This window comes from Solea senegalensis, unplaced genomic scaffold (genome assembly GCF_019176455.1).
Source record: "Solea senegalensis isolate Sse05_10M unplaced genomic scaffold, IFAPA_SoseM_1 scf7180000014794, whole genome shotgun sequence".
NCBI classification, from domain to species: Eukaryota; Metazoa; Chordata; class Actinopteri; order Pleuronectiformes; family Soleidae; genus Solea; species Solea senegalensis.
In genome coordinates, this window is record NW_025321130.1 from 59,915 (window position 1) to 76,892 (window position 16,978).

Genomic DNA, 16,978 nt, shown 5'->3' on the forward strand with positions numbered 1-16,978 from the left:
TCTCTCCTGCTCTTGATTCTGCCAGCGATATTAACTATGGCATCATATCATCCCAATAAATGTTCAGCACAGGCATTACAGATCATGTACAGCAAAACAGCACTCCCCCCCGTTCAGCCGTACACTCATTTAATTTCGAGATTCAATCATCAATCAACTGTGAATGTGTACCTCACAAAAAATAAATAACCAAATAAAGCCTGCATCCTCCTTGGTTAATTAGCTGTTTAATTAATTTTCTGGCCATTGGGCATATTAGCGTTTATATAAATGACCTTGTCCATCAGCTAAATCAATATCTCCCGCTGCCAACCGACATCTCATCTCTGATGTCGGTTGGAAGTTTGGGTCACGACAGTTGTGGCGACGCAGCCACAGGAGAGAGAGACGTACACTGGCTCTAAGGACTGAATGATATGAGTTGTGTTTGTGCTTGAACCAGTTTTATTCATTTCTAGATTTCCATTTCTACAGCTGTTCATTTAAATACGTACACTGTGCAAAGAGGAAATCTTACATGAAAGTTCATCATTAACCTGCGAGGAGCTAACGTTGATGTTTAAACACTAACATCCAGACAAGGGAATAGGTCTAGGCTCAGAAGGCTTTAGACAAGAAAATAAGTAATGCAAGAGTTTACAATGGCTGCAGCCTTGAGGGGCTGTAGAAGTGATCCTGAAGCGTGTTCACTCGCTGTATACCTGTGAAATAAATGTTCAGAGGGGATTTTGGACTAATGCACCATGACAAGACGACAAGTCACCCAGCACCTGCTTATTTCAACTGTGCCTGCCACTCTCACTGGTGCTTTCACTCACTGTTAACGCGATTGACGGATTAAATCGGTTTAAAACGGTTTAAATGAAATCAATTAGAGCTGTGTTTAAACAAAGGAATAGTTGTGATATATCTCCACGATCGTGTCGATATTGTAACCGACCGCTATGAAACCGTATTGTGAGAAAATGCAGGTCAAGTTAAATCTATATATCAGTATATACACATTTGGAAAGGGGGCAAAACATAAACCAGAATAATGCTGCTGTGGGCAATGTCATTCACATTACAAGGAGACTCTCTCTTCATTTTTGTTCCCATAAAGTAACATTTAAAGACAGTCGAGACTTGTCATCCAAGCAATTGAGGAGGAAAGAGATCAAGGAAAGAAATTGTGTAAAGTGTAACAGCAGCATCAAAGTAATTTATGAGACAGTATGGGGCAGGCTGCCATTATATATATTTTAGATTGTGCTTTTTCTCCCCTCATATCCCTTTAAGGAGTCCTTGGAGAGAAGTTACACCCACTACGACATGAGCATGAGGATACATACTTTCACCCACCAACCACTTTATTAGGTACACCTGTGCCGATCTGTATTCCAGAAACTGCTGATCTACTGGTATTCTTACACACAACCATCTATAGCAGGGTGACTAAATCCTGGTCCTGGGGAACCACTGCCCTCCATGTTTTAGATGTTTCCCTGCTCCAACACACCTCATTCAAATAAATTGGTCATTATCAGGCCTTTGAATCAGGTGTGTTGGAGCAGGGCACACATCTAAAGTCGTATTCACACCTAATAGTCTCGGCGAGACTTGGTACGATTGGGGACTTGGTTCAATCGGGGGTCGCAACAGTCAGCCAGTCCAAGTTTGTTTTCACACTTTCACGCGTTGGAGTCCACTTCCTGCATTTGGTTCACTTGAAGCGAACCAAGACCTATGTTTTAGGAGGACCAGAGTTTGGTCGTGCAGTCACACCTCCCCAAACAAACCAGTCTTTCCAAGCAAACGAACTAGGATTTGAATTAGGCGGACTGGTGTGAATATGACTTAAAACAGTGGCTCATTAGGACCAGAATTGAGAAACCCCTGCTCTATAAGGCTCTGAACCACCAATAGTCTTCCCGTGTTGATACCAAAGGTGAGAGGATAATGGTTTGAAATTACAGAAAGGCAACAACCACTCATTACAACAAAGATATGCAGAACACCATGTCTAACCTTGAAGCAGATGGCCTACAGCAGCAGAAGACCACACCTGGTGCCACTTTATTAGGTGTCCTGTGTACCTAATAAAGTGGTGAGTGTGAATATGGACATTCCTCCCCGCTCTACCTCTCAGATGACATTGCAGAACTCAGAATGCACTTCATGGATTCGTTTAAAAATAAGTCTTTGGTCTCCTACATGTAAATATCCTTTGGCATAGTTTGCTTAGAGAATCAGCACAATAAATATACCGTATATATATTTTTTTAGGAATGTTGTTATTGTGTTGATTGTGATATCTCAGGGTCTGCATGGGTCTTAAGTTTGATTTAAAGTAAAGTAAAGGGCGCTGCCCTTGGTTTGACGCATGGTTTCTCATGCAAATGAGAATCAGAGAGCTGTCCGAGGTGCTGAAAGCGTCACTTATACACAGCGAAAAGAGTTTGTTGATCAAATTATGACTCAAATGTGTTATTGTTTTATCAACTGCAGCTGGTTTTACACTCACACCACATGCAAGTGGACGTAATAATGTCATATGTCATCATATGTTGCACAGTTTTATATTATAGCAGTGTTTCGTGGCTTTACCGCCTGCTCTGTGAAGGCATATGATGCTTCCGCTCAGTGAGGACCACGCATGTGTTGATCCGCGCTGCAGCAACGTGCATCAGTTCCTCTCTGACCCGAGTGTAAATCTGTATTCAGACCGAGGCTCCACTCGTTTTTAGAGTAGCTCATTACGGCGAAGGGGGGGGGGCTTCGTCGTCTGTGACCGTTTTCCGAGGCCCTGCTGCCAGCCAGGCTCTGCCGATTCAGCAGCAGCAGCAGACACGCGAAGAAAAGAGAAACGAGAAAGAGAAAAACGAGCGATACGGAATCCAGCCCGAGCTCCGACTCGCATCGATTTTGGTTTTTGGCTGATTTGATTCCACCGCACGTCCGCCTCGGGTCTACACTTGCAGACCCGCTGCTGCGAGCGTCCGTTATGTATCGCAGAGAGGAAACACAGTGAATAGACGGACACGTCCATCTGCACAGAAAAAAAAAAAAAGGAAAGAGGAAACGAAGATGGTGACGATGGCTTCACCTAGTTTAGCTTCCAAATGCTCGGCAGCAATGGCGAAGCTCTCCCTCTCCTCGAAGCTGCTTCTCTGGCTCTTTATTGCCGTTCATCTCCCGACAAGGTAAGATTTTAATTCACATTAATTCACGTAAACCGCGATTGTGTTGTCGGCTTTTGTTGTCATCACATTCTCACATCACACATCTTGTGCTGTGCATCAACCCAGCCCCGGTGTTAGTGAGCAATTCTGGACTTGAATGACTCCATTGGGTCTTTGCTGTAGTCGAAAACCAAGCAACATGGGATTCTATATGACGAGTGTAATTGTGGTTTTGCAGAGTGTGTTTATTTCGTGGCCACAGCGACACAAGCACCGCAGATTTTCTATCATCATCACATTTATTATGAATAAACACAAGAAAACGACGATCACTGTAAGTGCTATGAATATTACCCTGTGTCCATCACATGCTTTATTTTGTATTATTCTTATTTCCCCCCCCAGTGTCTGCTATAATCTGCCCCGTCGTTAAGAATAGCACACAGTGGCAGCCAGAGTGAAGCTAAGGCTACACATAGTCTCTGCTAAGCTGCCTTCAAGGATCAAGTCTATTCTAAGAGTCAAAAGCCTCGTTATTGAGACATCGGCTGTGGCTTTGACTCGAATTAAGATGTCACTGATGGTCAACGTGCACGTGAATGGAGACACATTTTAATCCATTTTTTTTTTTTTTTTCTAGGGGGGAAAAAATATGTTCTAAAAAAATCAAAATGGCAGACAATCACTCAGAGAATACAAGTGTGAAGGCACAATAAGGACAAGGATAACACATATGTACTGACTGATCCTTCTCACACACACACACACACACACAGAAAACATGCGTTTTTGTAAGGTGCAGATTTGTTGATAAGAAGCTATGTGGCTGTTCTCGCTTAAGACAGCAACAGTGGAGAGGAAGCGGACGGCTGGTGCTCCTCACATCTTTGTGGTCTTGTGCTGCTCAAGGGTGAAAAATGGAGGCAGATAAATCAGCCGGCGTTCAATCACCGTCGCGGTGATGGCAGCCACGGGGGCTCCCTGCCCCAGCCTTGCTCTGTCAGGGCCTGTGCATTTTCTAATTGTATGCACAAGTAGCGTTGACTCCATGCTCGAGTAAACACTGCAGCATAACATACCCCATTGAGTTTCACTCACACTTGAGATCTATTGGACAAGTTACGAGGGTCGCAAGTTGTGCATGAGCGACCGGGCCGTAATGGACTTGGATAGATAGATCAATGCAGGCGACATGTGAGCGCTTCCTAAATAACAACAACAACAATAACGACAGGGCTGAGGCTGGGCCATGTTTACGACTCCACACAAGGTGTTTATTCTATTGAAATCATATTCCATGCAAGTGCTGGGCCTTTCCCACTCATTAAAGAATAGCTGGGTAAGAATCATCTGTGATTCAAGTATGAGACCTCTTACATAAGGCACCGCTCAAGGCCGCAGGCATGCTTTCAGAAGTCTATGCTACTTTGTGACTCATTGACAGTTACTATGTGTAGTTTTGCCCGATGGCGTCACTTTACATTAAGCACACATGCAAAACACGGTCAGTTATCGCTTCACGGCATTCAGGGATGTCGGAAATGACAGGAGAAAGTGACGTGAATGAGTGAGGAAGCTTCTGTCGTGCTAAAGTGATGCTTGGTTTATCATTAAAAGAGTCTTCAAAAGATCTACAGAAGCGCTTTAGTATCATTTTGAGTTTGTGTTGTGGCACAAATGTAACATGAGAAACATTTGAGGTTAAGTTTTGTTTATTCAGACAGAAAAATAAGTGCTTTTCTTTGATTACCTTGACACATTTCCACCACTACCTGTGGGCCTCCACAGACAGCAGGGGGCGGAATAGTCATCCACCGCTGTCTGACAAACCTGTATAAAACAGGAAGCAAGACAAGTCACATGACCCTTCTGAGGAAGCCCACAGGAAGTGGTGGAAACACGTCAAGGTAATCTTAAAAAAAGTACTTATTTTTCTGTCTGACTGAACTGAGAAAACCAAAGTATGATTATTTTTGGACTGAAGAGGAAAACTTATTTGCTAACTTCATGAATGACACCCTGCAGAAATCCACAGTGAGTGAAATTCCATCCCAATAAAACAGTGAACACACACACACACGTTGTACTCTGCTTTTTGTCATTACTCAAAGACAGTTGGGACATGTCTTTTTTTTGACAAACTGTCAAAGCTGTCATGTAGCTCATCGCTGCCTCTAGCTTTGTAATTTAGTTCTCTCTCTTTATATTCGGTGATATCGTTAGTGAATTTACAGCTGCTCGGACGGAGTTGGAAAGCTTTGCATTAGCACTGGTGATTATTAACTTTTTCTTTTTGTACTGTGAAATAATAATAATAATAATAATAATAATAATAATATTAAATGACAATATCTGCCTTCTTCTTCTTTGTAATCTTCAAGCTTAAAGAGTTTCCCATCCAACATATTTCCACTGTCGCATCTCGACTATCTCAGCCCGCCCCGAACCTAACTTTAATTGTGTCTGTATTACAGTGACTTAAAACACTCGGCGTTCCTTTAAATGCCGACTCGCCAGAATCCGTTACAATGCCTGTTAAACCACCATGTGATGTTAGACAGCATCTTATTGGGCTGTGGATATTTGATTACACTGTTAAGGTTTTGTTTACGTCATTTTGTCAAACATTAGTTTGGCCTTGCTCACTTTCATTGTAGCTGACTGAAACAAGTAAACATGGCCATGTTAGTGTTTATTATGATAACATGATACTGATACTGATACTGCACCTCTAAATAGACTTGTCTCTGTCCTGGGTAAGAACACCTTAACTGCATTCTGTTCGTTTAGACAGTGAAACACAATACGCACTATATATATGTATATATTATATGTATATATTATTTATATATATATATATACACATTAGTGGTTCTCAAAGGTGTGGCAGTTGGAATCCACGAGTTAGATTCTCCTCAGTATGGGCTGCTGTGGACATAACACTTAACTCCAGCACTCTCCATCACTGTGTACACAGACATGGACATACATATGCATGAAAACAAACACACACACAAACACGCAGCAGCAGGTGCACACACACACACACACACACACACACTGGTGCAGACCTCTCTGTGGGCCTCCAGGTACCAAATTAGTAGGCGAAACCTCAGATCTGCCTGCAGTGGAGAACACATGCCTCGTCCTTTGATCTGCTCATCTGCGGAGCATTTCCATATATACGGAGAAACACTGCAGGATGAATATGGATGTGATTTTCAGATTCCCACAGCCTTCTCTGCCCCTGCCTGTGCTCAGTATGCGTCTGTCAGACAGACAGTGCCTGAATACTCTTTATAACATCCAGTCACGCAAATCTGAAAGTGTTATTATAGAGATGGACAGCACTTAATGAAGTCTAAAAGAAAGAGTGGCCCTCCATAACAATGCTCCTCACACCTAGGAGCACATCCTTGTGTTTTACCATGGGAACTGTTGTGTGTGTGTGTTTTTTTTGTTTTTTTTTTCCATTTTCACCATTCTTTATTATTTAATTCAGACATTTCTCGTGTCTCTAAAGTCTCACAGAACACTCACAATTGTTTCAAGGTTGCTCTTTTGTGTTTTCTCCCTGATCTCATTCCGTGGGTGAAGGAGGTGCTCGAGCGATCCAGAAACTGTGACAGCTTGAGGATTTGACACAATCTATTTTTCTATCACTTTTTTTTACTTCCTTTTGTCACTGCATGCTGCGTTTGGTATGCATTACATGGCTGAATCCTCAATCTAGGTTGTTCTATCAAACAGCCACAACAAAGGCTGTGCTTGTAATTCAAAAAACTGGCCTCTTGTTAAGTCATTTGCATATATGAAGAAGATCACACTAATAACGGGAGCTTGGAAGTGTATTTTCAATCCATATTTCATTGGCTATTGCAAAGCTTCTCAAAGGTTTACCAGATGGACTTAAATCATTTAATACGAGGGATATGATCACGTGCAAGTGTTCTGTTTAATAAGATAGAGTTTGAGTTCTCGTCCTTATTCATCTGGTCTTTCGTCGTTATGATGTCGTCACAAAAAGAGAGAGCGCGGTTGTCGAGATGAAGATGTTGCAAACAGAAAGCCGGACAATGACGAGAAAAAACACGTTCTAACGGCACAATTGGAAATCAAATCACAAACATTACATTTCCTGACATGAAAAACGCTGTCATTAGAAACAGGTCAACAAGAGGTGATTTGACTGCCTTTGTAGACGGACTTATTTGTCACAATCTGAGTGAAAATAGCTTTAATTGCCTCCCATCACATTTGAGCTCTTTTGAAGTCGTGCCACAAAGGTTTTTAAAGCAAAGAGCAGAACATTTGCTTCGACAGAGCGACTGTTATTTCACATTCTTTAGCTTAGGAAATTCACGATCTTCATAATGAATCTGCCCGAGTGTGTGTGTGTGTGTAGTGTTACGTTTAATTGATATTTTACAATTGACATGTAACATCAGCTGTGTAAAAGATGTTGTGTTGCAATAGCAGCCATTACGTCCTTCTGTGGCCGTGATTCTTTGCTGTATTTATTGGAGAGAAACCTCAAATCTGGTCTTTGTTTTAGACATTTGACTCCACTGTTGCGGTTCTTTAGCAAACGCTTTGTCATGATTCTCATGTAGGTGGTTAGTGGCGTCTTGAGCCTGTCGCGGGGATCGATTTGCAGTCCAAGTACAATTTTCTGGTTCACGGGATCCTACTCTCGTACTCAGACCTCATCCTCGTTTGAGGGATGAGCTCATTATTGTGTCTTGGGCTGATCCGAGTCGATCTTCTCCTTTTTCTAATTACTCTATTGTGTTTTAAACGTCTGTTTGTGTTCACCTGCCTGCACCTGTGCACCAAGCGTCGTCAAATGTTTTGATTTGCAGCATAATAGGAAACAGTATTTTTGTACTTGTTGTTGTATCACACAGCACTTGAACATTGGCACCAGCTGTTAGCGAGGAAAAGGGGAGTACGCAGCTTCCAGGATGACAAAATCAATCGCTGAACCAAAGTGTCACATTTGTTTTGGTGGCAGTCTGGTGAAGTGACAGAATCCTCTGTGTACACATTTTGCCTCTAATGAAAATAAGCAGAGAAATCCATTAATCACAATATCTCCAATCAATCATCAAATGGCACCTCTGCTCAGGGATGATTTTCATCAGTCAGAAACAATTAAGATGTCATCGTTTCAAAGGAAAGGAAAATAATCTCATCAACATCTACACTCGATTACACAATTTGAATTTGTCTTATGTGCATATATAATGGCATTGATTCCCATATTGAAGAGACACTACTTTATTCTTTGCTGCAAACTGTTTCCCACTCATTGCAGAGCGTGTTTTCAGGACAGGAGGCCACAGCAAAATGAATATTTGATGAACGACAACATTACAGTGTGAAACTATTGCATTGAAATTCATGTTTTTCCCCATCACAAGTGGTGGGAATTAAACGAGCGCTGAAAGTGTGTGTGTGTGTGTGTGTGTGAGAGAGAGTGTGAAGTTGAAAGGGAAGATTAATCTCAGTAAGGGGCGATAAAAAGCTCTGAAATATTTCCCCGAGTTTATCTCCTGACAAAGGGTGAGATCTTCAGAAGACCCCCTTTTCTGTCTTGCTCCTGTCTTCCTTTGTAAGAAAGTAAAGAAACATCAGGGAAGAAAACATTTCCTCTCCTTTAAAAAATAAATGCCAACTTGATTGAATGTATTTTGTTTTCCTCTCCCTCTCTCTCCCCCTCCGCAGCTCTTTCCAGACTGAATATGATGATGAGACGGCTAACAAGACATGGGTGCTGACTCCCAAAGTATATGAGAGCGATGTCACGCACATCCTAAATAGCCTACTTGACGGATATGACAACAAACTCAGACCCGACATTGGAGGTGAGCAGTGATTTTTTTTTTTTCTGTATTGTTAATCTGTTAAATCACAGAAATAAATCCAAATCTCACGACCAGATTTGCAATGCAACTCCAAGATGTGCCGATTCACTGACATAAATGCTGCATCTGTGATGTCACCTGGAGTCTGCCGCCTTGTCAGTCGTGAGAGGATGGTGTGACGCCTGTAACGCGTCCGAATGAAAGCCAACCCACCCCTAATTATACCCCCGTCTAAACTGGGGCCTCCTCAACACTGCGGTTATTCTTAAACTGTTTAAAAAAAAAAGACGTGGAATTTGAAGGTAACACTCGTCATCTGATTCGTCGGCTCTGAGATGTTATGTGTGGTTGCGTTACGTCACGTCGAACGTGCAACACTGTTGTTGTGTTATGACGAGACTGGAAACTTAACTCGTAACTTGCTTTCCCTCTGGTGGTAGCTGGCAATAATATTATCACGTAAACATAATACATCTTTAAATATCTCTGGTGCAGATTTAAAATTGTGTAAAATAAATAATTACTTTTGTGATGGAAGGAAATGAAAATAACAGGGTGGTTGTACGGTCGCGAGATATGCCTTTGCATCCAGGGTGCAGAAGTTGAAAACAGCCATTTATAGGACTCAGCAGTTATTGTTATGCCATACAGGGCATGACAATAAGTTTTTTGTGCGCTTGCTTGTGTCTATTTTATTTACACAGACAGGCAGCCGGCCTTTTTAAAGATGTTTGTGCACCTGAGTTGGCTGAAAATGCATCTGTTACAGCCGGGATAAGAGTCTGTCAAAGTTCCACAAGCCTCCGCTTTTCAGCGGGAGTCGCTTACTCCCCTCGCGGTGACAGACCAATGGCCAGGGCTCGCTCGTCTACACGAGTTTATCCAGAAATACACAACATGCACGAGGGCATGTACAATGAACAATTCATCGAAGTTTTACAATATTCTTCTCCACAGACTGTGAAGAGGACGTCTTTGTTTCTCAAGGATCTGCACACATATCGCACAGTAATCATTTTAAATGTGCTTTTCAAATGAAAGTAAGAATTCCTGTCAAAAATAAGCGGATTAGATATTTATTCAAAATCGTTCAGCCCTAACCTGCGCCCTCAAACTTACATCATTTGGGTATTTAAGGAGCCTTCTTTACGTCTTTATAATCTGCGCAGTTACTGGATTTTTGTGGATTAAAACAGAAATCTTCAATGATACACTATATAAAATAAAAGCGCTTTTTGTTTGTTTGGTTGATTTCTCCAGTAAGGACGGCGTACGCCGCCTCATCGATATCCTCTCTACATCTGACACTGAGAGGTTTAATGCAGCTTTAAAGTGAATTAAATGATGGCAAAAAGATAGAAGGAGCTGATTCGTGGGGCTGTATATAGTAAATCCCCCCGTGGTCAACCCGTGTCGCGGTATTTCCATATACTGCGTAATGCTGCAGTACATCGGATGTGACACGACCATCGTCTTTAATCTTAAGACTTAAGAAGTGGGCTTGTTTGTGTTAAATTGCAAAGCGGCACAGATCCTCCTTTGAGGTGCAGCTTCAACCCGGAGAACCCACTTCATCTTAAGCATGTTCTTCAAACGTGCTGTGATCTGTGAGCGTGGTCTTCTGCCAGGCTACACAGCTACAGGAGGGTTATAATTAGCTGCATCGGAGCCAACAACCAACCAACCAACCAATCAACCAACCCAACCCAACCAAACCGAGGCGAGGGAAACTTTCACCCCACGCGACGGTGGATTTAGATTCAACGCTGCTCGTGCCCAAGTTTCCCTTTGAAGTCCATTGTGATTCTCATTAATTTTTAATGACCCTGCAGTGCATACATGAAAACTCACGCATATGGAACAGAGACACTGAGAATGTAAGAATTTACAAATCCTTATGGCATTGATGAAGGTCATTGGCTTCTAGAATAACAAGAAAAGTACCAGCAACCATACAGGGAGCATGATGTATTTAATAAAGTTTGATTCTATGAGCAAATTTGGTGAGTGTTGGTGTCGGATGACTGATGTGGGTGTATCTTGGCGCATTGCACTGTGTGTTGTTCCAGACAGTAAGTTGGAAATTTTAGCACAGCCTCTTCAAATGTGCACTGGCATCTCGGAGAGATGTTTCTTGGCACTTGCATGTTCATGCATGGGAGAAAACACTTTGCAGTTGGCCGTATAAAGCAGGAAAATCATTTATTTTTTTTGTATCTCCTATGTACGCTGTGCCCACAGCTTTACAAGGGATGTGTCTAATAATCCAAGTCCAAGGTTTTTACATATATTTGGGCGTCACATGCATATACACGCTAATATTTATAGCCACTCACTCGTATTTTTACACAAGATATTTGAAGACCATTAAGAGCACTGCTCGACTTGGATGGGATGTACTGTAATGTGTGTGTGTGTGTGTGTGGTGGATGGGGTTTAAATGTACATTCGTGTACGCCTGCTGAAAGTGACATGAAAAATGCATGCAGACCTGCACTCAGTCCCGCTGTGTGTGTCTCTCTCACACTCAACGACAGCGTTTGCGTCACGCCTCGAGGCCGTGCAAGTCTCAACTTGACTCTTCTCGCTGACACGACGTCCGCTCATCCATAAACGCGCATATTAGACGGCAAAGTCCAGACAGAGTCCATCTGACACCGAGCCTGTCCACTTTCTTCAGCCGTACTGTGTTTGACATCTGGCTGTCCGTCTCGCTAAACCCGGAACGACGGCAAACGCCGTGAGGTGTGATGCGTGGCAGTGGTCGGACGTACACGGGAGCACAAATCCATTTATTTGCATAGATGAAGGCACGTGTGCAACTTAACCCACTTGTGGCAGCTTCATCAGCTGATTGGCTCAAACTTGCCTTAGATCTCGTGTCGGAACACTTTTCACTAACAAGTGCATCTCTCTCTGTGTGACTGCAAAAGCAAACACCGGCAGGTCTGTGAGTAAAGAGTCCATGATTCACAATCAGGAGGAGCTCACAGGCCTCAAGCATGAAAGGACGGGGGAAAAAAGGGATGGATGGGATGTTGCGCGAGGCTCAAGGGTATTCTGGTAAATGGGTCAGGAGTTTGGCCTTAAAAAACAAACTAAGTGTGTGGCTCACTGACAGGAGACCTGTTTGAAGAGGAAGTTGGATTTACCCTTGTCACAGACAAATTGATCTATACGGTGTAGTGTGCAGATGAATGGAGGAACAGTTGTGGTTCTGACAACACCTGCAGTTTTGTACGCTGAAGAGCGAGCAGTGCAATTTACTTCTTACTCTTTAACCGCCGATGCTTAAACACGATGCATGATAGATATCTGTGATTTCCTTGTGCTTCTTTACAGTCAAACCGACAGTGATTCACACGGACATGTTTGTCAACAGCATCGGACCAGTAAATGCCATCAACATGGTGAGTACTTCATCATATATGATGCTAATGTGTCATTGTTGTTATTGATTTTTAGGAATTTCCCAACAATAACAATTGCAAAATCATATGTACAGTTAGGCCTGGGCGATATATCGATTTTATCGATTTGATAATTTAAAAAAAAAAGAATCTAGTTTTTTTTCTCCTCTTCTTACGGCGCAACGACATGGCTACTGCAAACGAGAGCGAGGAGTCTGTACCCAAGGAAGGAAGAATATCGCCAGTGGTTTGGAACTGGTTTGGGTTTTTCCAGCGACAACCCAAAAGCGGCGTTAATTGGAGCTTTCAGTCTATGCTCGCTTTAAAATCCAAAATCGGATCTAGTATAAAAAATTCAGGGATTTGATTTTATATTTAGGCCCTGTCGCCCAGTCCTGTGTACAGCATATATCGCAGGTATGTCTCTGGCCTTCCTCCAGCGCTGGGCGGGTGAACGTATAAAGACCTTGAGCAACCTCCTGTCTCTGGAACAGGCAGTGTCAGCGTCTTGCTCAAACACACTTTCGCAGGCCAAAGGCTCGCCGTCTATCTAATCACTGTGCTGCTCCACTGCTCTTGTTGTGTAGCGATACAATACAGGTGTCAATCACCTACTTAACCACTACAGCGGCTTTTTCCACCACAGGAAAAAAAAAAAAAAAAGAATATGGTCCATCTCATTAATCCGACTGCCGTCAGCCAGCCAGCGTCTATCTTTGAGCAAGAGAAGTAAATAACAGCAAAAACCAGTTGTGCTGCTCAACACGTGAGCCAGATATCAAAGTAGCATAATATTTGCAAATTGCTGTGTACGCTGGCAAATCTGAGGATGTTCTCACTTTGTACTTGCCAAGACTTCACTGCATCAGCTACAATCTGACGTGTCACCTGTTCAAGGTCTTACAACCATTTGTGAATTTTCTTGGATCTGGTTTGGATTCTTTTTAAGCATATTGATCATCTCTGTGTGCTGATATGGATTGACATTTGAATTTTGTACTGGTTGCACAATGATAACTGATTATATGTGTGTATATATATATATGTGTGTGTGTATATGTGTGTATATATATATATATATATATATATATACATATATATATATATATGAAAAAAACCTAAAAAGCCACATCATATACAAACTACTACACAAATACACACTGTATTATGGAAATATCAGTATTTGTCTGTTTTAAAACCACATCAGCATATTCCTAAAAATAAAATAATTGTTGATTTTTATCTAATGGCGACTCCGTGTTGCTGTTTAATTACCACTGTCATGTCATAAATAACGCTAAACCAGCTGCAATGGGATACTAAGCTGTGATACTGCAGCAGTGACTAAAATAGAGCAGCGCTGGTTGTCTGACAGTGGTTGTAGGGGGAGAATGAGAGAGAATAATAAATCGAGGGAGTCTCAAAAAACTCACATCAGCATTGTTTTGTGTGTCGTTTTCTGTTGCACCTCCTTACTGAGAAGCCACTTCGCTTGTGATTCTGCGGCAGAGCAGTCTGTTCTATGTGGGGGTTCCATTTCACTTAGTCTTCACTAAAACTCCTACTCTCAATAACAAAGCACGAGTCGCAGCAAAGAGAAAGTGTGTGTGTGTGTGTGTGTGATAGAGAGAGAGACGAGGGCATTCTGGCGACATGAAAGGTCGAATGATTGCCTTCCGTTCACATGTAATCACTGTCGCCGGGCCACGGCATTCACAATTTTTGATTATTGAATTCTTAATTATCCATTATAAATCTTTGCGATACATCCTAACCTATGTGAGCGTGAGAGAGGGGGGAAGGGAGAGAGTAACAGAGATAAAGAAGAAGAGAGAGAGAGAGAGAGAGCATGATGATGAGAAGGAAGAAAAGGAATTATAAATTGGTGCTTTTATAGCAACGAGAGATGAGCAGTTCTCTCTCTCTCTCATATATATGTGTGTATGAACAGCATATCTATATATATATATATATATATATGCTGTTTATATCACTCACTGAGCCCCAGATAAAGATCTTCATCCAATCTCTCTCTCATTTGAAGAGTAAATCTGTCCTTTGTTGAGGGGAAAAGTGATGCTGGAATGATGGGAGTGTTGCCTGGTGAAAATGTTGTTTTTAAATCTCATTTGGTATTCTTTGGCGTGGATTTGGAGTTTAGTGTTGGGCTAAGCTTTGTCAGAAAGTTAATGCCTTTATGCCCTCTTGCTCACAAATCCCCTTTTTTTTCCTGCCCCCTCTCCCTCTCTCTCTCTCTCTCTCTCTCTCCCCTGCTTTTCTTCACTTTGAACCATGGAGCTCAGCTCTTCAACATACAAAGTAAATAAGAAGAAGAAAAATTGATAGCTCCCCCTTTTGAGTCTGTGCCTCTCTCGCTCCTAGTCCAGATCTGACGAGTGCTCTCAGCTCCTCAGCTCCGTCTGTGTCTTTGTCAGCGACAATGTGATTTCATCCCTCGTTCAAAGGATTCACACGATTCAAAGGGTTCATTTTCATGTGCAAAAACTAACGCCACAAAGAATAAAATGACTATACATAATAACCGGTGTGTACATTGTATGTTGAGTTGGGAGTGGGGAGGTGCAGTGGTGGTTAAGTAGTCTTATGGCATGGGGGTAGAAGCCCTCTTTCATCCCTCATATGGACATTGTAACGCAGCTCTCACAGGGAGCAAATGGGAGACGGGCTCACACCAAAGCTTCAGGTTATGAGGTTCGATAATTCTCCAGCCAAACAATGGGATTAAGACACCATTTTGTCTTTGAAAAGTAACTTCATGTGCTCAAGCATTACATTGTTTCTGCCAGACATAGAGGAGGAGGAGGAGGAGGAAGAGGAGGGAAGCTTTCTGGAGCTCATGTTTTGATTTGATCTGATTCCATCTCACAGTTGAAAGCCAAGTTAGTGACAGACAATACTGTTGACTACACTGCGAGGCTCTATTCTCGGTGTGTCACATAAAACGTGTGTAGCATTGAAACTGGAGTCAAACTTTTGTGTAAAAGTGTGTTTTATCCGTCTTTAGGAATACACCATCGACATCTTTTTCGCCCAGACCTGGTACGACAGAAGGTTGAAGTTCAACAGCACCATGAAGGTCCTGCGTCTCAACAGCAACATGGTCGGGAAGATCTGGATCCCGGATACTTTCTTCCGTAACTCGAAGAAGGCGGACGCTCACTGGATCACCACGCCCAATCGCATGCTTCGAATCTGGAACGACGGTCGGATACTGTACACGCTGAGGTAAAACATCAAATGTGACTGGATGCTGGCGTTATTCCATTTCATAGGTCATTTAAAAGGTTAAATTGTCACTTTACATTATCTCTGCCATTTTGGGTCCTTTTTATTTTCATCCAGGAAGTGATTATGCAGCGACATGTGGCATTTTTCCCAGTTTTTCTAAAATCTGATATATTTAGAAGTCAGATCTGTATCAATTATGATATCTCTGTAGCCTGTCAGTGCCGGTGTTTCCTGCTTGTACCGGCGTCCATCACAAGCAACGAGCCAAGCGCGTGCTACTACAGAAAGGCATTTACGGCCTCTCTACATACTGTAAATGATTCATGATACTGATTATCCTGAATAGGCCCTGGGCAATTTTAAAAAGTTCAGCATTTTAAATTTGACATTAATTAGCATGCAGGAAATCTGTCTTACCGAATGAGGCTGGAAGTTGAGAAGCGAACGCTCGAGCTACGTCGCCCCGAGCTGTTTTTTTGTGTCTAAAATGTGTTGTTTCAGACGGACCATTTGAATATTTTTCTTTCATATTCATTAAGTAGGCTGTGTCTACACCCCCCCCTCCCTCCCCTATTTTAAATATTATACCACTTAGAATCAATGCTTTATTGTCTAGTCTTGCCTGAAGACCTTGAGACAGTCAATTATCTGATGAGATGGAAGAAGATAATTTGACTTTTTTGTGTTCTTATATATGTGACACACGTTAATCGGGAGGGTTGATTAAAAGGAAAATATTAATTGTGCCTTTTGTCATCGTTTGCATTCCATCTTAAACAGTACGGACGTTTTAAACAGACACCACCATATATCACCAGTGATAATAAGAGACAAAGTGAACTCTTCTGGACTCAATCAAGCCGTGATGGATGTTCTCCTGTGCCGCACGCCACACCTACACTCCGTTAATTTGTTAAGGAACTCTGATTGTAACCATTGGTTAATTAGGATGACCGCTGTGATGCGGAGGACAATGATACATGACAATAGCGAGCACATGGGTGGTTAAAGTCATTTAAGGTCATTCTCTCATTACGGGGAAGTTTAATGACTTTGCCCACGAAGGCTCTCGACTGTGAACAGAGGAGACAGATGTGTTGCTGTGTGGAAAACATCAATTTAGTTCAGTGAAATTTTAATTAATGACGCCTGGTGTTAATCACAGATAAGTGTGGGTCTGCGGTGTGAAGGACTGATTTGTAAAATGTGTAGTAACATTAGTTCAATACATTAGTTCAACATTTAGAATCATCTCCATCTATAATGTCACAGAGGATATATCTATCTATCG

The 16,978-nt window shown here is 42.1% G+C and overlaps 1 protein-coding gene across 1 annotated transcript; it reads left to right on the forward strand.

The window, feature by feature from the left end:
• The first annotated feature begins 2,628 nt into the window (after positions 1-2,628).
• LOC122761563 (gamma-aminobutyric acid receptor subunit gamma-2-like) lies at positions 2,629-15,711 on the forward strand. The gene is made up of 4 exons (XM_044016784.1): positions 2,629-3,182; positions 8,889-9,028; positions 12,371-12,438; positions 15,464-15,711. The coding sequence occupies exons 1-4, from the start codon at positions 3,067-3,069 to the stop codon at positions 15,686-15,688; spliced, it is 549 nt and encodes a 182-aa protein (XP_043872719.1). The 5' UTR covers positions 2,629-3,066; the 3' UTR covers positions 15,689-15,711.
• Positions 15,712-16,978: the final 1,267 nt, after the last annotated feature.